At 38.6% G+C, this 25,275-nt stretch overlaps 2 protein-coding genes across 2 annotated transcripts; both read right to left on the reverse strand.

The window, feature by feature from the left end:
* Positions 1-1,661: 1,661 nt before the first annotated feature.
* On the reverse strand, positions 1,662-7,109 carry LOC136771727 (protein mono-ADP-ribosyltransferase PARP12). Its single transcript, XM_066724214.1, has 4 exons — positions 6,074-7,109; positions 4,492-4,627; positions 3,831-4,077; positions 1,662-2,498 (listed from the first exon to the last, which is right to left on the reverse strand). The coding sequence occupies exons 1-4, from the start codon at positions 6,400-6,402 to the stop codon at positions 2,491-2,493; spliced, it is 720 nt and encodes a 239-aa protein (XP_066580311.1). The 5' UTR covers positions 6,403-7,109; the 3' UTR covers positions 1,662-2,490.
* Positions 7,110-7,201: 92 nt separating this feature from the next.
* parp12a (poly (ADP-ribose) polymerase family, member 12a) lies at positions 7,202-24,133 on the reverse strand. The gene is made up of 12 exons (XM_066724208.1): positions 23,732-24,133; positions 21,764-21,899; positions 19,675-19,933; positions 19,026-19,127; positions 15,675-15,807; positions 14,607-14,775; positions 14,114-14,234; positions 12,017-12,113; positions 11,358-11,442; positions 9,366-9,496; positions 8,984-9,135; positions 7,202-8,713 (listed from the first exon to the last, which is right to left on the reverse strand). Exons 1-12 carry the CDS (start codon positions 24,058-24,060, stop codon positions 8,460-8,462), a joined length of 1,968 nt encoding a protein of 655 aa, XP_066580305.1. The 5' UTR covers positions 24,061-24,133; the 3' UTR covers positions 7,202-8,459.
* Between the last annotated feature and the right edge of the window lie 1,142 nt (positions 24,134-25,275).

Genomic DNA, 25,275 nt, shown 5'->3' on the forward strand with positions numbered 1-25,275 from the left:
AAGAGGAGTGGGAGGACTTTCAGTTGATGGGGGACGATGGGGTTACGCTCCTGGATTGAGAAGGGGAGAGGAAGAAACTAGACATTGTGTGGAGGGAAATTCTGACGGCAAAGACAAGTTTTGGTGACATAAGGTTCCCTTTGTTGGGAAAAGTGTTGCCTGCTCTGCTCTGTCTTCCCCACAGCAATGCTGACAGTGAGAGGGTCTTTTCCATGGTCAGGAAGATCCACACAGAAGCTAGGAGCAGCATGACCCCAGACACCCTGACTGCTTTCTTGCAGATCAAACTGAATTCCGATTTATGTTGTCATGACTTTATTGTGACTGACAGCATGATGAAGAAAGCCAGGTCTTGTACTGATGAGTATAACCAAGAGCATCGGCACAATTTCTCTTGTTGAGATAATAAAGTTCTTCGTATTCGTATTCTTATGGTTTTTTGTTAAAAGTTATGGTATGGGATGCAAAATATTATGGTAAAAGGCAGCAGGAACTTGACAGGTATGCCAATTTGACCTTGTCATCTATTGTGTAGTGAAATGGGATTGGGAGCTGTCCTTGCCCAGAAAACTGGCCCTGGGTCTGAAGAGGTGCTGGAATATGCTAGTCAATATTGAATAGTGCAGAACGATGCTATTCTACCACTGAAAATGAATGTTTAGCTGTGGTTGGGGCTCTGGAGAAATGGCATTACTACCTGGATAGGAAACAGTTTACTGTAATAACTGATCATGCTTCTGTAATGTGGTTTTCAACACTAGTAACCCAAACACAAGGTTGTTTAGATGGGCTTTGCAGTTGCAGGGTTATAACATTGTTGTGGAATATAGAAAGGGGAATGTGGTTCCTGATGCTTAGTCTCGTACCACTACTGATTTTTTGCCCTCTTGTAGTATTAATCTGAGTGCCTCTGTTTCGATTGCCCAGAAGGTTGTGTTTCCTTTAGTGATGACGAGCTCTGGCGTGAACAACATCAAGATCCTAACATAAAACAAATCTATCAGACCTTGCTTGAGCAGGATGCTCAGGAGAGCTCTCTCGATCAATTTAGAGAGTGTGAAATCAGTTAAGAGAATGATGTTTCCCTGAAAAAGACAGCCATTACCAAATGGGAAGAGCCTTCTGACCTGCCAATCATGAAAACATGTTCCAAAGCCGCCCAATAGGGATGCGCCCTACCCTGGGCACTCAGGTACTTCAGGCAGCTTGCTCTCAGGCCCCGTGAGGCTATAAATGGAATCAGGGCTTATTCAGGTGTTGGGACTCATGAAAACTCTGGTATAACCTTCCCATTCGGTAATGGCTGTCGTTTGATTTCATAGGGAATGATAGGGTATTATCAGTTCCCAAAAGACGATCCTAATGATGAAGAAATTGCAGACTGCAGCTGGCAGGAGGAGACATTTCACAGACGCCAGGGGTGGCCATTGGACGCCATTGGATGGCTTTGGTACAAGCTTCACTGATTGGTGGTCAGAAGGCTCTTCCCATTCGGTAATGGCTGTCTTTCGATTTGAAAGGGAACAGTGATTAAAAAGCTTCTACAGAAACTGACCTCAGTGAAAAATGCGTCAGTATGCTAGAAGACCTTTACCAATAGAGTACATTTCATGAATTCTTATAAATGAAGTAGAAAATTAAATTCAGCACTCCAGCCAGGCTTACAAAACAGCTTTCCATTCCTTTATTGGTAAGGGGAATATAAGGAGGATTACACCATTACATCCATACAGAAAAACAATACAAAGAGCATGTTCTCCATGAATAGAAGCTCTGAGTAAGTCCTTCCTTCAGTGTTGAATCATCTTCAGGTTCTGTGAGTTCGTCAAATCATGACTTCGGGAGGCGTCCTCTGTGGTTGTGGGGAGCGATGCTTGCTGTTTTTAGCGAGTTTTGGTGAATTTCACATTCCTGTCACATGCATTTCTTAAAATTTCTGATGTTCCTGAAGTTTTATGGAATCAAATGTAAATATTACACTATTAATTGTATAGAGGGGGATTCATGGGCTTAACTCTGGCTTGAATGTTTCTTTTTGTTGTTTTGGAGGGGGGGGGCTAGGTATATATATGTATATATATATATATATATATATATATATATTATTATTATTATTATTTTTTGCTAGGTTATATGTTTGTATTCTCAAGGACTTTGTAACTTTAAAGTTTCTCTGAATAAGGTCCAAAATAACAAAATATCAATCAGTGTTATTTTTGCAGCAGGGTGCTTATGAAAGATAAGACCAGCCTCAAAACGTTTTATTTCTGTTCGACACTTTGAAAGAAGTAACATAGTTCTGCAAGTGATTATTAGTTTATACACTATCTTAGAATGGAAGTTTTTGACCACATTTGCCTCTTCCCTCAATATCCTCTGTATCAAGTTGAGGTGGTGCATTGATTGTCACATGTTATGGTTGAATACGTTGTATATTGTTAGTAGTTTCTCGTCCTCAATCATTTCCAGCTTATCTTATCTTATCTAGAATCAGGCTTCTGCAAAATAGAAAAATATACATAACATGAGCACAAAGTTAGAAATACAAAAGTAATAAAGTATTAAATGGATTTGGATGGAGAACACAGATGTTATTATTGTGGACAGAATCCAATGACAACCTGTTGTGGTAATTATTTTGAAAGCAAGATATTATACCCCTCACATTGCTATTATACTCTTCACAGTAAAAACAACAAGAAAGGTTCAGTACCTAATCTTGTAGTGTACTTTGTATTTATTTTTAATCTATAAGTAGTACAAACTACAGAACACATACTTGCAACCCTTTAAATATGAGAATATACAAGCTGTGACAAGGAATCAACATTATTGTAGTGCTCTTGTTTCAATGTGAACTTTCAGATAAATTGCTAAGTAAATTGGTGTGAAAGGTGTTTTTCACTGAAATATAAATAATCCTTGCTGTACAATATTGAAATGAATTAGTCTTTGCATGTTTGAGTCTTTTCTGGAGGGGGGCTATGCAAAGACAACAATAATACATTATTGTATTTAAATTAAACATTAATTGGTAACACTATGCAATAAGGTGCTGCTTATGATTGTGTTAACGCTTTTTATAAATGTTTCATAGATGATTAATATATACTTTATAAAACATTAATAATAAATTATGAAATAGTTATAATTCAGTTATAGCAATACATGGAATGGTCACACAGCTGACTGAAATGTGTCCCTCTTCACTACTGCTTTTACTGCATTTCTATTTTACACTTTGGATTTTGAATGATTTATAAGAGAGACACTTCTTTTTAGCTACCTGTTAAACTTTGTGACCATTCCTTGTATTGTTATAATTGAGTTATAACTAATGTATAATGCATTATTAATGCTTAATAAAGTAAATATGAATAATCTATTAACCTTTACAAATCATTAATAACATATGGATAGGCAGCACCTTATTATAAAGTGTTACCCATTAATTTATATAGCCTACCTATATATATGTATATGTATATGTGTTCTTTGGCTCTACAATAACTTAATGGTTTCAAATGTACAGGTGGCAAACGTATGGTGGGGGTCACAGGACAAATTGATGGGGACGAATTGACGTGCTCCTTGCAGAGTGTGGAGTAGGGATACACAATGAAAGAGATGTATATGCGTTTCTTTCAATGTATATGCTTTTTGCATAAATCATGTATTATTTCAGTTAATGTTTATAGAAAATGTTTAATATATTTAAATAACAAATAATCTTGATATTTATTCTTATATTGTTATGGCAGCTGAGACATATACTGCAGTCAATTACTCACAAAATAACTTTCTCCATAAATACAAAGTTGACTCCTTACTGTTTGTTCTCTCGGAATTGTCAATCATGTACTTGTTCTTGTAAATGCCAGGCAGGATGCTGGCAATCTCTGCACTGAATCTCCATGCTAGAATTTTCCGAGGATCAGATTCGTGGGACCTCTTGCAAACAGATCCAAACTTGCAGTCTCCTCGATAGAAGTATTGGCAGACATGGAGGTTAGCACAGTCGATTTTGAATTCACAGGATCCATGTTCTCCATCGCCCTTATTATAATAAGGACAGATCTATAGGGGAAAACCAATGATGTACATATATAGACTGTGGATAGTTCTAGATCAGTACACTGAGTTAAACATAGGAACTGGAGATAAACAACAATGGGTATTTCAATGTATTTCATACTGAATACATACATTCATGATGCATTACGAAATGAATTTCAATAAGACTGAGAACACTATCCCCTCTACCGTTCACACTGTGTATCTCAGGGCTGCAGTGTCTTCTGGCTCCTTTTCCAGCTGAGCTTGTAGTTATTTAATTGGTCTGGTTTTAACTACTGTATTAAACATAGTACACAGAATCTGTTAAATTGTGAAATAATTATGTTATCCAGTTGCAATGAAATCCAGAACACAATGACACTGAGTGTGAGACCCCCGCTGTAGCCCACACACTGTTAGCCCTGGTTGTCTCACCTCGGGCAGAAGGGAAGAGTCATTTTGCAGCAGTAGTTGGAACAGCTTCACTTCTTCCAGGTCCTGCAGCTGATTTTTTCTCAAAATGGCCAAGTTGTGGGCTGAGTGACTCTCGTGGGAACTTGCACACTTGTCACTGCGGAAATACATAAAAACATGTTTTTGTACATTATACTTGTACAATACATACTGATGCTATTAGGAGTAGGTCACAATGAAAAAAAAATCTAAAATCTATCACTAAGTTTCATTGTGTTTATATGTAGTATGTAGTATTACAAATAAAATAATAACAAAGACTCATTATTTGATATCCAGACATTGAAGTATAACTGAAGTGTACAAACATCACTTTTGACAATGCACCTTTTCTTTGCAACCTTAATTAAATGTGATGGATGAAAATGTATAAGTGAAAACAAATGTAGCTTATATACTGTAAGTATCATGGTTTCCAAACCCATACCCTCTAGCACCACTGTTTCCCTGCCTTTTCTCTTCACTTCTCCCTGCTCTCATCCTCCAATCATCCCATTAACATTCTTCTACTCCATGTGCACTCTTGTTCTCTCCCTCTGTTCCCATTGGCCCTGCACCTCCCATCCTGGTTTCTGATCTCCTTCTTAAACCCCTCTCTGCACTCACTCAGGGTGAGGTTTTGTCAGCACTCCTGTGATGCTAAGCCTTGTCTCTTTGTGCTGTCATGACCTTGGCCAGTGACCTCAACCACGTCCTTGCCTAGCCCTGATTCGCCACCTCCACTAGTTCTGCACTTTGGTCCCCTTTTCCCCGTGCCCTGCAGTCCTTGTGACCGTGACCGTGACCGTAAGAGGTTTTTTTGTTTTTTTTTTTCCTCTTGTAATATTGTGCATATGTACAACCATATATTAATCAATTTCAGTGTCTTTAGAGAGTTTAGAGCATCTCATTCCACTTTGCACATACGCAGTAGCAAACCAGCTGTGAACCTTGACTTATGATTGGTTTAAACAGCTCTGAATGAAGTGCAGCCTGCTAGCGAACATGGTGTTAGGCCACCAGCACCCATGTCAAGATAACCCAGCATTAAAAGTCTTGCATTATCTTTGTCTATCTTTATTCTCACATTCCACAAATACTGTTCATGTCTACCTGTATTTCATGCATTTGTTCCCTTTTCTGCTCTTTTAACTGCTTCTTGCCATGTTTGACAATTTTGGTGTTAATTTACTGACCACTACCTGTTCATGTTAATATAGCATATAGTGTGTCTATCATTTATAATATTTTATATATCTTTAAAATCCTGTTGAAATGTATTTTGGTCTTTTTTTTCTAGATGGTTTTTGATCAATCTTTTCATCCATTCCTGTCTGTTTGAGTAAGTCAGTAAATAAATCTATATAAAATCCTGTCAATCCACGTCAGGTCTCTTTTCTTTATGTGGCTACACTGCACAATATTGCTGATTTAAGACCACTCTGAATTGGAAAGTTCCATCAACAATAGCACTTTTATGTGACCAGAGACATCTATGAGCAGCAGCATTGTTTTATTAAAAGATGTAATATCTTGATTTGTACTTACACTTCTATGGACTTACCCTCCATTTCCATTTGGGCAGGTTCCATAAATGAAGTATTTACACAGGTGAAGATTGTTGCAATTGTCACAGTTTGGGTAGCTTTCACACAGTCGCACTGAAGTCTTGGTGATGATTGTGCTGTCGGAGCTCAGATCAAAGCCTGGAATCTTCTCTTCTTTGCCTTGTGCTATGATGAATTTACTGCCATCTCTCAAGATGTCAATGAGCGCCTGACATGAAATCCCGAATTTATCGTTAACCTCCTTGTGAAGTTGCTTGAATGACAAACACCCTTGGGTACCACACAGAAGCCTTGTAACATAGGTAGAGACATTGTCATTTGCCATTTTGTCTAAACTAGTGACTGACGTGCTTCCCTGTCCCTTTGTCTTTGTTTCTGTAGCAGGAGAAACGAAACTTAAAACAATGGAATGTCATACGCCCATTTAAGATGATCAAGATGAGATTAATGTACAGTATTGCATAACAGAACTTAAAGTTAATATCTTACAATGAAGGATGGCAATACATTTTACCAGCAGCTGTATGAATAGATGGTGTGAAGAGGATGAGATGATACATTTGTATTTTCCTGCATGAATGTACAGAAGTGCATATTGTAGGAATATTATGATTCTCTGAACAGTGAGCAAAACTACAGGACAACAAAGGTTTTCTCGGGGAATTTTAGAAACTAGAATTTCAGGGGGCTGACGTTTAGCTTGGCTTTCCCAAACCACAGTCAATATTTTTAAAAATGCAAATAATTGTGTGAACTGTAACACTTCTCATGTATTTGGGAATATGAACTGTTTAATATCACTGACATCAAGCTCTATGAAGAAGCCCTCTCCTCCCTTCATAGTGAAAAGCATCATGCATACAATTGGTGAATAATATGAATAATTAAATATGGAATTGATAGATACATGTGACAAATGACACAACTTATAGGTGTTCTCTATAAGGGAGAAAGCCCACAGTATACTGCACTGCAGAAACCGTGCATCAGAGAAGATGTCTTGATGGTGTGAGATACTCATTATGCAAAGGAAACGAAACACACTACAGTACTTAATCAGCTGTAGAAACATATGGGGAAGAATAACACTGTAATTTTGAGAATACTATAACCTCTTTCATTAGTGTCATTCATAATAGTTTATTGACTTTAATATCTTAAAACAATCAAGGATAGTAATTGAAAATGATGCAATAATCAAAACAGAGAAGACGACCCTGCTCTGGTACCATGAAAAAAGTTACATTGACAGTACCATTTGGGGTGGTACCACAGCAGGATTTAAGTGAAACCAAAGACAAAGTATTCACTTATTTACAGACTACAGTCAAAGAGTAAAAAGCATTTTTGTATTAAGTACAATTACCTAAACTTTTCTCTACTGAAGCATTGGACCAAGTGATCATAATAGTTCTCTTTATTTGGAAGTGTAACTACCTGTATACATACTTAAAACCAATAAAAAGTTAATTTGAGATTCAGTTTCATTTGTCCAAGCTGAGAATGTCAGGTATAGACTTTGTTTGATAAAGTTAATCAAAAAAAGTAGTTTTGCAAATAAAGCGAACGGGCCTAAAGGTGTAATATATGCTCAGAAGTGTTTGCCTAGCCGTGTAAAAAAGTTATTTAAAAACCACAAACCACCACCTTTTGGTGCTGAAAAGTACAAAATGCCTCAGTCCTCCCTCTTTCTTATCTCAGTAAATTGTATTACTTCCTCAAAAACTTTTTTCCCCCCCTTGCATTTTTGAAATTGAAAAAGATGCAATTTTGTTCAGGGTTGTAGCGGTAAACAATGCGCTCTGGAGCATTTCTTTTTTTTTTTCTTCTTTCTTAGTGTTCACTGGATTTGTACAGAACATTATTCAGAATAGAGGACATTTCCTACAGGTGGTAACATACAGAATGACTCATGTTCTTTTGAGATTGGCCTGTGCAAGGAAATATGTATACATTTTGTTATTGGTCTTTTCGATATCTCCCAATAATCAGACAACATTGAAAACTATTAGGTTGTTTCTGCCTTTCATAGTGAGTTCCTTTGTGCATAAGCTTTACTTCAACTGGAATAATGGTATAAAGGAATAAAGTTATATATAATGGAATAAAGCAATTTTATGTTTGATGAACAATAAAAACAATCTTTTTAAAAGTTGCTCCACAGTTGATTACTCTATATGTCTACTGAAGAAATTCATAAGGATCATTAGAATATGAAATCTAGCAAGCATCAGGAAAAGGAGACAACCATCAACCTTTAAAGCATAAACATATGTGAAACTAAGAAGCCACTTCTGACAAAGACCAAGAAACCATGTTCTATGGTTAGATGATGCGAGCAGAGGTGACCACTTTGCGAAATTCTAGGGTTGTGGTGAACTCTTAACTGTACTCGACAAGGTACTCTGGATAGACCTGGTGCTTCTCAAAGATCACGAAAATAGAAGGATTGGACATGGAATTGACACAGCTGTCATAAAACACAGCATTGCCTTCCTTGACAGGAGGGCGTAGGTAGCTGTTGTTTCCTTGAATGAAGTCCCCAACCAGGACCCGGGCCACAAACATAATCCTGCTGTTGGTTTGGGGCTTGGAATAGTTGTGGGAATACGACGCATCTCTGGCAAAGTAACTTCCTGTAAAACATCAGTAAAATCCATGTTAGCTGGTTGTCACCTCAAATGAGTAGCTTCTCTCTGTGGTTTGTGGCTTCTCTCTCTAAATAAATAGATAAATAAAAAAAAATTGAAGAACAGCACTATAGAGTGGAATGTAGGAGAGCAAGCTCTCCTTTGGAAAAAACTGTCTGTTTCAGTATGGTCCAATCGACAGTTTTTTTCTGGACCAGACATCTGCCAGGTTTGATACTGAGTTAAATGCTGAACCATTCTCAATCCCACCCTTACCTTTCCCATAAAGTGTCCCGTGGATGCCACAGATCCTCCAGTCGAAGTTCTGCTCACAAATGGCACTAATAAGGGACTGTTCTGTGCCGTGAAACAGAAAGCGCTCATCCACAGCCTTCCCTCCGTTTCTCTTCTTCATTTGTTCTTTTTGCCTAAGAAAGAAAAACTATGTTGATTCACCAAAAGGGTCACATCTGGAGGGTCTGGAATTCAATTACCACTTCAAACAGTGCTTTCGCCATCATTCGGGTCTTTTGTACCTATTTTTGCATCACACTCGGTCCCATGTTTGCTATATTACAATCAAAGTAGTAATGATGATTACTATGAGCTGAGTGCAGTATCCATATTCACCACATGCCTATTGCTGAAATCAACGTACCACTGAAACACTTTCCAGAGAGAGGGATTTTGGATCCTTTGAATCTTGTGGATTTTATTTGTAAGCATAGTCCGTCTGAACAGGATTTCTACCTGTCGGAATTCCTCAGAGGAGGTTGACAGTGAAATGAGCTGCAAATAAATACCACAACGTTAATAAACACAAAGCTGCATGAACCAGTGCCTACTTGATCTGTTTTTACAAGCTGAGGTACCCCTGACTAGACTTTTTGTCCCCTTGGTAACTGTTACACCAGTTGTGGTCTTTTAGCACTATGTATTATATAGGGTTGATACTGTGCATCTGTAAATAATAACACATCACAGTCTAGGTAATGTGCAAATTATGTTTTTACTTAAAGTCTCCAGAATACCATTTTTTTTTATGTAAAAATGTGCAGTATATTTATATTCCAATATACACTCACCTAAAGGATTATTAGGAACACCATACTAATACTGTGTTTGACCCCCTTTCGCCTTCAGAACTGCCTTAATTCTACGTGGCATTGATTCAACAAGGTGCTGAAAGCATTCTTTAGAAATGTTGGCCCATATTGATAGGATAACATCTTGCAGTTGATGGAGATTTGTGGGATGCACATCCAGGGCACGAAGCTCCCGTTCCACCACATCCCAAAGATGCTCTATTGGGTTGAGATCTGGTGACTGTGGGGGCCAGTTTAGTACAGTGAACTCATTGTCATGTTCAAGAAACCAATTTGAAATGATTCGACCTTTGTGACATGGTGCATTATCCTGCTGGAAGTAGCCGTCAGACGATGGGTACATGGTGGTCATAAAGGGATGGACATGGTCAGAAACAATGCTCAGGTAGGCCGTGGCATGTAAACGATGCCCAATTGGCACTAAGGGGCCTAAAGTGTGCCAAGAAAACATCCCCCACACCATTACACCACCACCACCAGCCTGCACAGTGGTAACAAGGCATGATGGATCCATGTTCTCATCTGTTTACGCCAAATTCTGACTCTACCATCTGAATGTCTCAACAGAAATCAAGACTCATCAGACCAGGCAACATTTTTCCAGTCTTCAACTGTCCAATTTTGGTGAGCTTGTGCAAATTGTAGCCTCTTTTTCCTATTTGTAGTGGAGATGAGTGGTACCCGGTGGGGTCTTCTGCTGTTGTAGCCCATCCGCCTCAAGGTTGTACGTGTTGTGGCTTCACAAATGCTTTGCTGCAAACCTCGGTTGTAACGAGTGGTTATTTCAGTCAAAGTTGCTCTTCTATCAGCTTGAATCAGTCGGCCCATTCTCCTCTGACCTCTAGCATCAACAAGGCATTTTTGCCCACAGGACTGCCGCATACTGGATGTTTTTCCCTTTTCACACCATTCTTTGTAAACCCTAGAAATGGTTGTGCGTGAAAATCCCAGTAACTGAGCAGATTGTGAAATACTCAGACCGGCCCGTCTGGCACCAACAACCATGCCACGCTCAAAATTGCTTAAATCACCTTTCTTTCCCATTCAGACATTCAGTTTGGAGTTCAGGAGATTGTCTTGACCAGGACCACACCCCTAACTGCATTGAAGCAACTGCCATGTGATTGGTTGGTTAGATAATTGCATTAATGAGAAATTGAACAGGTGTTCCTAATAATCCTTTAGGTGAGTGTATAACACTATAATTTATTTTCTGTATGATACTTCAGCAGTCCTCGGTGGAAACATGAGTTGCCAATTGATGATACTTTTCCTCCATGGACTTTCTCTACTTTAGCCATTTATATTATTTTAGGGAGTCATTTCTCCTGAAATGTTTAATTAAAATGGCACATAATCAAAACAAGCAGAAACAACAACGTAGCATCATTAGGGACACACAATAGGATACACATCACACCAAGAAAGGAAATTGACAAAATTGAGTATAAAAGAACACACATTCAACATAGAAAAAAAAACACCTGAAGAAAAAAAGTACCATCTAGGGAACTACTGACTCTGAATTAAACAACAAAAAATACCTTGTATGTGAAGTCGGGCAGAGCCCCTTGGTCCCAGTGAGCTGGGACAGAAACCGCAGTGGAGGCTGTAGTCTCTGTTGGGCCACTGAAATTGTGAAAAAACAAGAGAAACATCAATTAAAACCTTGAACAAACTTTACTTACTTATCATACATTATTATCTATATAAGCTTTCGGTGCTGGGTTATCGTTCTCGGTACTGGCACACAGCATAACCTATTTGCTATACAAACAAGAGATTTAATATTTAAGGCAATTTCAAGCATGCATTTCCATTTGTTCTGGGAAGTCAGTGTGCCCTGATCTTAATCTAATAAAGGTAAGAATAGTCAGAGCAATAAATATGACCTTGATTGAATCCAGTGTGCTGATCTGCAATTATCTGATAGTATGAAAACACACTGACAAGTATTCAAATACAGAGGATTCTGCAATATACAGTATTAACCAAAAACTGTTAATGTATCATGTATATTAGAGATCATAATGATTTTTTTTAAATGGCAGTAGGATTTAAGTCTTATGAAACTAAAATACATATTCATACCGGCAATTTACATTAATGAAAATTATAATGCGTGTCTGGATGGCATTTGAAATCTATGCATTTAGTTTTGTTCTCAGGCAGTGTGAGTGAAAAAAAAGTGCGGAGAAAATACCTCTTTAGCTTCCTCTCCACATCTTGTGCAGAAACAAATCTTGGCCTCCTTTGTACCTCTCTTTTTGTTTTATATATCTGGTTTTGCTGATACATGCCTGCAAGACAGAGACAACAGAGGGTACTACAACCACACAGAAAAACAACCCTGTTTCCAGAAACAAGTTGCTTATATATATGTCATATAGCGGGGTTTACAAAAAGAACACGTTCCTTTAACTCTAAGTGTAATTGTTCTCTACATTGCCTAAATCCTGACTAGTTTTCCTTAGACATGTTTACTGCAGTATACCATGGCAAAACCACAGTATCCTCCATATGCATTACTATGCATATTTTGACAGCAAGATAAACGCCTTCACTTTATCAAGCCAGAAACACTGTGTCTATCTACGTCACAAAGTTAACAAAAGTTCTCAAATTCCACAAATAATAATATAAAATGAAAGATATCAGCAAGAAGAAAAAGATATACTGACAAAGCTTCCTATGGCAAGAAACGATGACGGATGGGTAAGGATTTTGAGCAGTCAACTGAAGATAGGCAAATCCAACTCTCCTTTGCCCCTTTTCCACTGGCACATCCGACCCGACCCTGAACAAAGCCGGATCCTAGCTGAGCTGGCCTGGTGCAGGCTTGGTGTTTATCCACTGCACCCCCTGAGCTTACCAGAGGGGCAGGGATGTATTTGCAATATATTTATTTTGCAAACTCCACATTTAACATTTATATTTAGACTAAATATTTATTTTAAAACTATATATTTATTTTGTGACTCAGATATTTAGGATTTAGTTAAATATTTAACAGGTTAAGCATTTACTAAATGTGGAAAAAAAACACAAGGTTTAAGTTAAATGTGTGAAAAAAGACACTCGGAAACAAAAGTGCGTGCTGTTTAACATTTGGCACCCCATAGAAAACCAACAGAGGGAGACACAACAGTTAAGTAACTGAAGGTGAGCATTACAACTGTAACAGCACACAGTAAAATTTTGGCATGCATGTGAACCCGTGCTAAAGCATAGGTATAATAAATTACATTACATTATTTGTCATTTAGCAGACGCTCTCTTTCAATGGCGACTTACATTTGTACCCATTTATACAGCTGGGCATTTTACTGAGTGAAGTACCTTGCTCAAGGGTACAACAGCATTGCCCCACCCAGGATTTGAACCCACAACTTTCCAGTTATGAGTCCAGAGCCCGAACCACTACTCCACAGTGCTGTAAATCATAGTAATCCAAAGGAAAGAAATATACAACTATAGGAAAACTGCTAAGCACCTTAACTGGGATTCATTAAGATAGAAGTTTTAAACTGACACATAAGTCCACCAGGGCCCTGCCTTAGAAGAGGTCAGTTTCACAGATGCCAGAGAAACACCATTCTCTAAGCTGTTCTACAAGTGGTGTCAGATTGACAGACAGCAGCCTCCAAAACTGTGCAGTGTGAGCTGCCTTCTAGACACAGAGGCTACTGGAATATGGAAAGCCAAATTATCATTTAGAGATATCTATAAATGAAAGATATCTTGAAATATTTGAAGATCTCTCTAAATCATTTAAATATATCTACAAATATTTCAAGATATCGTCAAATAATTCCAGAGATCTTCAAATATTTAAAGATATCTCTAAATCATTTAAAGATCTCATTTAAAAGTACATTTAGAAATATCTCTAAATGATTTAGAGATATATTTAAAAAGCACCTTATTTAATCTTGAAATGCATTTAGAGATATCTCTAAATAATTTGGCTTGCCATACTGGACTCATAAACTAAACATGTTCGAATGTGAATAATAAAAATGGACATTAGTTGAACATCTAGTGTAAAATGCTCTCTCTCTCTCTCTGCAGCCCTGCTGCTTTCCTTCAAGATAAAAAAAAATAAAAAATCAAAAAAATCAAATAAACAATAATATCCACAAGTCCAGAAATATTTGCAAGCTTTTATTATGCTGTTTTTATCATCACAATAAAGGCAAATATTTTCGGCACAAACATCACATAGCTACTGCTGTTTGAAAACAAGCACAAAAAAAAAGTCTGAATGAAGAAAAATGATATGTGACACCCGGTACCATACCTTTAAAGTGGAGAATGTACTGCTGACCTCCGATGCTGAAGGGAACATTGTTTTCGGAATCTGCTAAATATACATTCTCCAAGACTTTAGATGAGATGGAGCCACCAGCCTTCTCATCCTGCTACATGAAACAAAGCATGCAAAATATTTACTCAGATATGTTGTAGGGATAACCATATTCGCTTTGCATTCCTCTGTAATCCTAGACCATGTTTTTGGAGTCACACAGGCATATTTCAGCCTCCTGGTATCACTGATTAGTAATGAAAGGATGTGTTCATTAAAAACTAAAGAGGAAGACAGGAACTCTTAGCATGCAATTTCCAAGTCCATTTTTATTTGAAGCTCAAGAGCATCGTTCAGGACATATGAATGCTTACACTGCATTTCTATGAGGAAAATACTTACAGTGACTGAGACTAAATATGTAATCTGTAAGTTATTAAAATGTTGATGGTGAATTCAATTCGGATCACAACTTCTGACAACTCACTTGGTGCCCATACTCAGTCCACTTCCCATGCTCGTTCTTCCAGTACCAGACCCACTCTGTTGTGAAGAGGAAATGTGGAGGTTTGGTGACGGAGGAGGCAGTGGAGAGGCGCCTGACTTGAGCTGATCTGCAGGTCATGGTGAGGAAATTCACTGCTGGGGATCCATTACTGTAAACACATGGAATATATAAACAACTTGCTGGCAGATTGGGCAGGGGGGGTTTCTGACACATTTTTAGACCGGGTGGGGGGACTGACAAAAGCAAACAACAGGTTAGATATGCATGTCAATATCTATGTTCACCCAGTAACACCAGCATGTATCTCTTTTTGATTGGCCACAAATGGACTGGGAGTTCATTTGGAAACTAGTAGAAGACTGCCCAGTGCCAAATTAATACTTTGTAGGTTGCTTATACATTTTTGATGTAAACAAAATAAGCCACGATGACATATCTGTAGGAAAATGTTTTATTGAAGTTTAATATTTAATGGTAAATAATGGTTAATATAGTCAGTATTTAAGTTAAAATTATCACTTGCCCAGTTGGGCATTTAATCTAGCAAAGAAGCCTGCCTGACAGAACTTGGCACAATCGGTACCTTATGTTGGAAAAAGCAGGAAACGGACCTGGGTCTCATGGGATGTCACCAGTCAAAATTTACCTGGCACTCGCATTACACCTCAGCTTTGTGTATTCATCATGTTTATAATTTTGTTTTTTGTTTTTATTATTAAACCACGGATTGTCAAATGCAGACCTGCAGGGATACAGTCTACTTTTGTCTACACAGCAGATCTTACTAAAGTTATTATCATTAAGTCAAATTATCTGGGATTCCAATGAGTTAATCAGTTCCTAATTGAAAGGTAGATCAAAAACCTGCAGGCCTGCAGCCTTTGAGGACTGGAGTTGCCCAGTCCTGTACTAAACCATCAATGTACTTATTGGCAAATATTTCTGTATCATTTAATGCTTTTTTACTTATTTACTTTTCAGCATTAGAAACATAACTTCACTGGAAATTACTCAAAAGGCCTCTTTTCCATCTGGGAACCCCCATACCTTGTTGTGTTTTCTGGGTTACAGTAGGCCTTTTCAATATCTTCCATTTGGGGAAGTTCTTTCCAGGTCAACCCATCTCTGTCTAAGACCTCCCACTTGTATGGCAGATGGAAATGAACACGGATGCACTTCTCTGAGGGATAGTGGGTGTCAAAATAAGAAAAAGGGGGACAGAGTGAGTAAAGAGACATTCTTGCTAAAATAATCAGACTTGTACTGCACAACATTAATCTCATCATCCTTAACAATACCAACTGAACACTACCTTTCCCAAATGAAAAAAAGACAACCACAGTTTCAAGGCATGTCAATGCTGGAGCAGTTTATTCTGCAGTCCCTTCCTGCCATTGAGAGCTGTAAGCAGCATTGTTAAATCACATCTGTTTCTCAATTAAATCACAGAACTGATGATGAATCACATATTTACTTATGATTCCTCTACATTTAAAGGACACTTTTTAGTGCATTAGTGAAAAGTAGCAATTCATGATGTTGTGGAATGTTTGGTTACATTCTTGGAACCAATGTTTTTTGGTATCCTTAGCCTGTACCGTAAAGGTCTTCTATAACGGGAACGGCGCACAAATTAAAAAACATACCCACTGGTATATATACAGATTACAACCAAAGGTCTGAATAGTTGGCCAATGGATAAATGTCCATATTTACTACATTAAAATTATCTTTAGCCTACAAATGAGTTACAAAAAGGAATTTCATTGAAACACATATTCTTTATTTAACACATTTAAGAAATGATTTACTTCGTCATTCGCTGTAGTTTTGTTTTTCATCTAGAACTGAAAAAGGAAATTTTTACATCCGGACTACAATAATACACCATCTCTTTGTATCTTTAAGGATATTAGAGCTTGGGAACAGGGAGATCTGAATTATACTTTCACCAAGACATCATTACCTAGGTAGTTCAAAGTACTGTATTATGTAATATCAATTTTATCGTGCTGGAGAGGCTTTGACAAAAACATAATGCAGGATTTAATCGTTTAAGATTTCAAGATCATGGTATTGTAAAACATTTTTATATCTGCATTAATTGTCCTTAAGATATAAACTAGGCATGAACTAGGCATGGTTCTATGTTTTTAAATTAACCCGAAGGCGGCCATCTTTCTTTTTCTTTTTGTGATTATACATTCATTGGTATGTAGAACCTAATTTAAATAAGTTATAATATGGTAGTTGTCATATTTACATGTGCTGGACTAGGGCTGTCCAGGAACATAGATAGAGAACCCAGCAATAAACCCTTTAACTCTGGCTTTGTGATAACATGAATAACCATAAAACAAAAAAGACATCAGTACTGACCGTACAGACAAAGTGTACAGCTTATCCATTTCGGATACTGTGGATTGGGTTATCTTATAAACAGCATGCGGAGTTTGACCCAAGTCACAGCCATTGTATGGATGTACATGATGAAAGTGATGGCACTACTAAACTTCACCCATTCACCCATTGCCTTCAAAACAGCATCAACTCTTCTAGGTACACTTGCACAAAGTCAGGGATTTTGTAGACATAGTCAGGTGTATGATTAAACAGTTATACCAAACAGGTGCAAATGATCATCAATTCAATATGTAGGTTGAAACACAATCATTAACTTCACAGTTTACTGTCAAAAGTCATACACCATGGCAAGACTGATCACAGCAACAAGACACGGTTGAGGACCGTAGACGCAGTGGTCGGCCAAGGGAACTTACTGCAGCTGATGAAAGACACATCATGCTTACTTCCCATTGCAATCGGAAGCTCAGAATTGAGAAAACAGTGGGACCCTGGTACACCCATCTACTGTCCAGAGAAGTCTGGTCAGAAGTGGCCTTCATGGAAGGCTTGAGGACAAAAAGCCATAACTCCGACGTGGCAACAAGGCCAAGCGACACAACTATGCATGAAAACACAGGAACTGGGCTGCAGAAAAATTGCAGCAGATGCTCTGGACTGATGAGTCAAAATTTGAAATATCTGGCTGTAGCAGAAGGCAGTTTGTTCGATGAAGGGCTGGAGAGCGGTACACGAATGAGTGTCTGCAGGCAACAGTGAAGCATGGTGGAGGTTCCTTGCAAGTTTGGGGCTGCATTTCTGCAAATGGACTTGGGGATTTGGTCAATGCTGAGAAGTACAGGCAGATACTTATCCATCATGCAATACCATCAGGGTGGCATCTGATTGGCCCCAAATTGGCAACCTACCTGCCGAGTTCCTTCAAAAACTGTGTGCAAGTGTACCTAGAATAATTGATGCTGTTTTCAAGGCAAAGGGTGGTAACACCAAATATGGATTTGATGTAGATATTTCTTCTTTTCACTCACTTTGCATTTTGTTAATTGATAAATATAATCTATTAACATGTCTAATTTTGAAAGCATTCTTACTTTACGGCATTTATTCACACCTGCCTACAACTATTGCACAGTACCGTATATTGCAAGAGTTTACACCAACAACACATATCCAATCACCTAGAACTGAATATGGGCACACTGTGGTTGATCAAGGTCAGGAGTTTCAAACAAATTCCAAAAGGTGATGGTGGTTTAAAATGAATCACTAACCAGCCTGTAACTCTGTCTTTGTGCCCCAGAATTGGCAAGCCAACAAAACAGCACATAATTGACATGTCAGCAACATGCAGTACTTGTCACCACCACTTGTCATCAGCCACCCCAGGAGAAGAGTGTGAAACAGCTATTGACAGGGTTACAGCACTGTAAATGCATTTGCTGATACCTCAATTAGGCTGAACTGTTTCATGACAAAACAGGTGATTCCTGAGCATACTGAGAAGCACATACTGAACATGGAAGATCGGAGAGAGCAGGCACTCAAATCCTTTGTTGAGAAACGCATTTGTGGAGCTACCATCCTATGGTGATGATAGCCAAGTTTCTCAATTGGGAGGACACATGGAAAACCATTACAGTGAAAGATGCGAAAAGACTGTTGAACAGAAAGCTACAAATTCACAGTTTGCTAGATGATAGGCAAGTCCAGTTGCCATATTGACCTTGAAGACATGGTCTGTGAATAAATATAATAAATTAAAATCATAAATCATTGTCTTATTTGTTCTAGTACATGAAATATTGCAATAAAATAATTAGAATAGTGCCCATTTTGAAATTCATAATTACCAAACAGTTTTGAGAAACCAGTTGGTTCCAATTTTATTTAACTGAGAAATGGTCATGGATTAGGAATGCTTATTATAGCTTTAAAGACTGTTAGGGACTTTAGAAATAAATGTAGAAATCTACCAAGCCTATGTATAAAATCAGATATTATTACATATTATGTACAAAAAAAGAAGCACTTTACCTTTGAAACTGCAGTGTTTACGGAGGAAAAACAGGCAGATTTCATTACTGTCCACATCGGTAGTGGAGCTTAAAGACGGTTCCCTCGAACGCTGTGTCTTTCCTATTGATGCAACAGAGATTCATTAAGTACAGACACTGTGATTCAACAGATGTCTTGCAAGATTGAGGAATACCTGTCTTAGTTCACCTGATTGTGACACTTTTACACATGAAGAATCATATTTTTCCTTCAATCTATTAATTATATTGTATGTACTGTTATGAACATCTCTATACTGCAAACAATTCAAGAAATTTGGATTTGGATTTTGTAATTTCATTGTCCTCATCACATGCAGTATGACAATCAACACCCAAGTACATTTTTATGCTACAGAAATACCTGATATATTTAAATGCTATTGAGTTTTGTAACCTTCAGTTTACTTCTGGTCTTCTTGTTAATTAATCTGATAACATATTTTGTATACAGTTCAGCAGGTTTGCACTTTCATACAGTTTTCACAAAAATGTCTTCTTAAAAAACTTCTTAAATTCTTGAATTAGCTTCATTTGACTGTCCTTTCATGGTTACACACAGAGGTACACGGCACAAGTAACGTTAAATTTGTTTTGCAGGACCAGAAGAAAGTGTTAATTGTTCTCACCTTCCGTTTTCTCAACACAGGTGTCAATCCTGTACCTGTTCTTATAAATGTCATGCAGGATGCAGGTGTTGTCTGCACTGAGGCCTCTGCCGGACAGAATATTACGAGCGTTCAGGTCAAATCTGTGGCACCTCTTGCAACCAGCGCCAAACTTGCAGTCCCCTTGCAAGAAGTGCTGGCAGACGTGCAGGTTGGTGCACTTCATTTTGAAGGTACAGGACCCATATTGTCCATTGCCCTTGTTATAATGGGGGCAGATCTACCAAATGGAAAGAAAATACAAAGATTAGATTTCCACTCCTATATTCCCCCAGTGATTCAGTCCACTTGTTGTTACCATTGTATAAGTCAAGCTTTCCTTTTGGTGCTTCTGGCTGGATCATTATATTCCTAGCACAGTGCTTCAGTGAAAATTGTTATCAGAAAGACTTCAGACCGATGACTGATGTCAGACAGTTGGTGATAAGACTTGTGTTGCAGTATGTCTGGTTTAAGGTTAATAATTATGGGTGTAAAGGATTTGTTTCAATACCAACATTTTCTGACTGTCCAAATTTTAATTTTTACTTCCTTTATTTATTATTATTTATTTTTACTTTATCCTTTAGAAGTGATCTTATTTATTTTCACCAATACGATACACCTGTTAGAAAAGTCTATTCAAATTCATCCCTCCTTGTTCTGACATTCCTGATGAGTCCTGTGGGCAAGATGCATACATAGCCACTCTCAAAACCATGGGCTGCTTGCCTCTGTGTCCACTAAGACATGAAATACAGAGACAACTCAGTGAAAGGCTGAGGACAAACAGGAATGTCAAGAATCCTACTCAGGGATTGTTTATGTCAAAACCTCTCCAACATGGTACTATTAATACAGTACTTTGAAATGCCTAAAATGAGATGTCTTGGTGAAAGCATAATTCAAAATTCCCAAGCTATTCTGTCCTTAAACAAACAAAGTGATTGTTCATTATTGTCTGGATGCAAAAATGGTCCACTGGTGCTGTGTCAGTTCTAGAAGGAAAAAACTAATGACGGAGTGAATCTTGTCAAAATTGTTAAATAAGGCAAATATGTTTCAATTAAAATTATTTGTGCAAGTCACATTTATTCTAACTTCATTTTGAACATAGTCAACATGGAGTTGTATTCTTTGGTCAACCATCCAGATCCTTGGGAATAATGTAAATTTCGCAATGATCATACACAATGCATTTCCTATGTATAACAAGTGAGCTCTGTGTTTATTACACAAATGAAGACAAAAATATGATCTTAAAATGTGTAAAACCAGAAACAAATCTTACTGATCTATGGAAAAGGAGTGTAAAAGTACAATGTGAATGAAACACTAAATACTAGCTATAGTATACAAAACAAATGTTGTTGATTATACTTGTTGGCTTAAATAAAAGTGCTATCGTTCACACTGCTCTGATGATTATGTTGATCCATTGTGACACAAATTGAGTTTGGCACAAAATTTGAAAACAGAATATAAACCACATTTCCAACTCCCTGTGTACAGGCTGCACACATTGACCTTTGAATAATGAAAAGTAAATAATAGGCAGAATTGAACCCGCCTTAAGCTGTGTATCATTAGGTCTCAATCTTCAAAAGCCACATACTGTATTGCTGTAACCATGGATAGATACACTTCCGTGTCTTTATAATAATCATAATGTTCATGTAGGTGTACTGCATCATCATCCAGGATATTTCTTGCGGTTTCACGTTAATGTTAGCTTGAAAAAGGCACAAGCACAGCTAAGGAAAACAACAGTACAGAATGCTGTGAGACCACAATACATTGTTGGCAGCAATTTCAATTTCCATCCTCTTTTTTGTATATTTGTCTGATCGCTTTGTCTTTCCTTGCCTCCAGCATTATGGATTGTTTCATTGCTTATTTTCTCCAGATGGGTAGGATTGTTCAGTTTATAAAGAAGAACAATGTAAGTATGATTTGAATATATACCGGTGAGTATGTTTTGCTTTAATTCAAATTAATTCAAATCCCATTATAAAAGACCTTTAAGATTTTCCTCCAACCCAGTTACAGAGTGTAGCCCTGGTTGTCTCACCTCAGGCAGAAGGTAAGAGTCATTCTGCAGCAGCAGCTGGAACAGTTCGGCTTCTTCCAGGTCCTGTAGCTGATTGCTTGTCAAAATGGCCAAGTTGTGGTCTGAGCGAAAGTCGTGCGAGTTTCGGCATGTGTTCCTGGAGAACGTTTGAGAAAGGGATCTTTAGAATTTTTGCATTGGGGTATTTATTGGGGTATTCCTAACAATGTTTAATTCGTAAAAACTAAATTCCTGTTAGTCACAAACGATGGAAAGAACTAGTTCAATAACTATTAGTGCTTAACTTAATTTCAGTCTTAAAGTTTGTATATCGGCTGGGAGTTTTGCTGGATTAAGCTACCAGAGTAAGTGAATGTAACAGGATAACCCAGAATGAGTCACAAAATGGAAATTATTGCACTGCGATTTCCTGCAGAAGTCCTGTCACTTCCTGCTCTCGAACAGCTGTACTCTTTGATTCAGATTAGTCATGGTTCCCACACAGTGTAAAGAAATGCATTCAATTCTACCCACTCCCACACTTGTTTCACTCAAGAAAATTCAAAGATGTTTTTAATACTGGGCTCATGGAACGACTGTGTATCTGGTTAGCTGGGGTCAGGAGTAGCAGTTATAATATCAGATAGTTCCTGTCAACTACTACAGCCACCTCCAGTCCAAATCACCGCAATTGTCCAAAGATCTGGGGAAAATGTACTCAGTGTGTGCAGATCAAGCCATGAAAGTCTGCACTAGCTTTGACAACGCAAAATCTGTTAACATTTTGCACCTTAACACGAATAAAAAGAAATAACATGACAAGTTAAAAATGTTCACCTCTGCCAATAGCAGAATCTAAGGAAGCAGTCCATAGTAACAAAAGTTATGCCCAAGCATAAGACAAGCTGCAGATTACATTCAAGGTTACCAAATAATGAAATCTTTACTGAACAATCCTACAACATTGAGAGCAGTGTGTTTTCTCACCCTCGGACACAGACAGGCTCTCAAGGCCAGAGATTTTGTAGTTTATCAAACCAAATATGAAGGGAAGTTCACCAAACAAATTAGCCTGTTTGTCACTGTCCTTTCATATATTCCAGCGAGGCACATAATGCAACTTTCCAAAGAACAACTAAAAGCTTAAGGCAAGAATAAGGAAGATTGACAGGAATGTCACAACAGCCCAAGCCAATGACCTCACTCCTAATATACTAGTTTTTGAAGCTAATCACTTTTCTTCAGAAGAACCAAAGACATATATTATAATGTAGTCAGTGCAGTGTGTACAACCATACTTGTGTCTCTGTAGTCCACTGTCTATGCAAATGTTGGGCTAGACTGCATATTGCTAAATGTTAAGTTACTTAGGCCTAGTTTCATCATCAGCATTGTTATTGTATAACGGGAAACAATGACACCATTGAGGATAGCTCTTTCGTCATATGTTTTGTACGCAACATGGTTTCTATCATAGGGCGCATTTATTAAAATAACTTGCACCGTCTCTGACTAGTAAAAGACACGCAGACGAAAGATGGTTTGAGGTCTGGGTCTAGGAAGAGCATCAGCAAGTGGTCTGTCAGGTGATACAGAGCAAAGGTGCGGGGGTGGGGGATTATAATTTACAATTTAAATTTGGTTAAACTACATGTAATTTCATGCTGGGGTGGATACTTATTTACAAATAAAACGTCTGCTTTGTGTCTCAGTAGCAAATAAACACATTGTAACACAAACAGTAAGCTTTCGCATAGACAGCTGGTCCTCAGATGTGAGCTGCTGCCTTGTTCAGGGTGGCAGCTCGTAGGACAGCTTAGCTCGGCTGTGTGTGCGTTTTAAGGCTTTCTTCTAAACGATGATAGTGGCCTGTAGTCTCTAAAATCCGAGCGGCACATCGTCGGAAAAGAAGATATATAAAAACTGAAAACCAAAACAGAAACAACGGCGTCAAGCTCAACGTTTATTGACCTCCCCCGGGCTGCTTACCTTCCTTTGCTATATCTGCAGTTACCACACACATAATACCTACACAGGTGCAGGTTTTCGCAGCGGCCGCAGTTGGGGTAGCTCTTACACAGCCGCACTGAGGTCTTGGCGAGGATGGTGCTGTCGGGGCTCAGCGGGCAGCCCGGGATCCTGTCCTGCGCGCCGGGCACGACCACGAAGCGGCCGCCGTCCCGCAGCACCTCGCACAGCCGCGCATCCGACACGGCCAGAGCCGGGCTGAGCCTGCGCTGCAGCTGCCGGTACTCCAGACAGCCCCGGTTACTGCACAGGACCTTGGTCGCGTAGTTGGACACAGCGGCAGCAGACATTTTGTCTGAGGTACGAACTGATGCACTTCCTAGTCGGTTTCTCGCCCAATGCCCTGATTCTCCTGCAGGAAAAATGAAACCGAAACGTGGGTCATTTTATCAGCCACCAGCAGGGGGCACTCCTCTTATTCTTTGCCCAGCTACAGCATATACAGTATTTTTACTGTTTAATTTAAATTAGTAATTAAATGCTCCACACCCTGTCCATAATAATACCCCTCTCTCTCTCTCTCTCTCTCTCTCTCTCTCTCTCTCTATATATATATATATATATATATATATATATATATATATATATATATACACACACACACTCACCTAAAGGATTATTAGGAACACCATACTAATACTGTGTTTGACCCCCTTTCGCCTTCAGAACTGCCTTAATTCTACGTGGCATTGATTCAACAAGGTGCTGAAAGCATTCTTTAGAAATGTTGGCCCATATTGATAGGATAGCATCTTGCAGTTGATGGAGATTTGTGGGATGCACATCCAGGGCACGAAGCTCCCGTTCCACCACATCCCAAAGATGCTCTATTGGGTTGAGATCTGGTGACTGTGGGGGCCAGTTTAGTACAGTGAACTCATTGTCATGTTCAAGAAACCAATTTGAAATGATTCGACCTTTGTGACATGGTGCATTATCCTGCTGGAAGTAGCCATCAGAGGATGGGTACATGGTGGTCATAAAGGGATGGACATGGTCAGAAACAATGCTCAGGTAGGCCGTGGCATTTAAACGATGCCCAATTGGCACTAAGGGGCCTAAAGTGTGCCAAGAAAACATCCCCCACACCATTACACCACCACCACCAGCCTGCACAGTGGTAACAAGGCATGATGGATCCATGTTCTCATTCTGTTTACGCCAAATTCTGACTCTACCATCTGAATGTCTCAACAGAAATCGAGACTCATCAGACCAGGCAACATTTTTCCAGTCTTCAACTGTCCAATTTTGGTGAGCTTGTGCAAATTGTAGCCTCTTTTTCCTATTTGTAGTGGAGATGAGTGGTACCCGGTGGGGTCTTCTGCTGTTGTAGCCCATCCGCCTCAAGGTTGTACGTGTTGTGGCTTCACAAATGCTTTGCTGCATACCTCGGTTGTAACGAGTGGTTATTTCAGTCAAAGTTGCTCTTCTATCAGCTTGAATCAGTCGGCCCATTCTCCTCTGACCTCTAGCATCAACAAGGCATTTTCGCCCACAGGACT

Source organism: Amia ocellicauda, chromosome 15, assembly GCF_036373705.1.
Source record: "Amia ocellicauda isolate fAmiCal2 chromosome 15, fAmiCal2.hap1, whole genome shotgun sequence".
In the NCBI taxonomy this organism is placed as follows: Eukaryota; Metazoa; Chordata; class Actinopteri; order Amiiformes; family Amiidae; genus Amia; species Amia ocellicauda.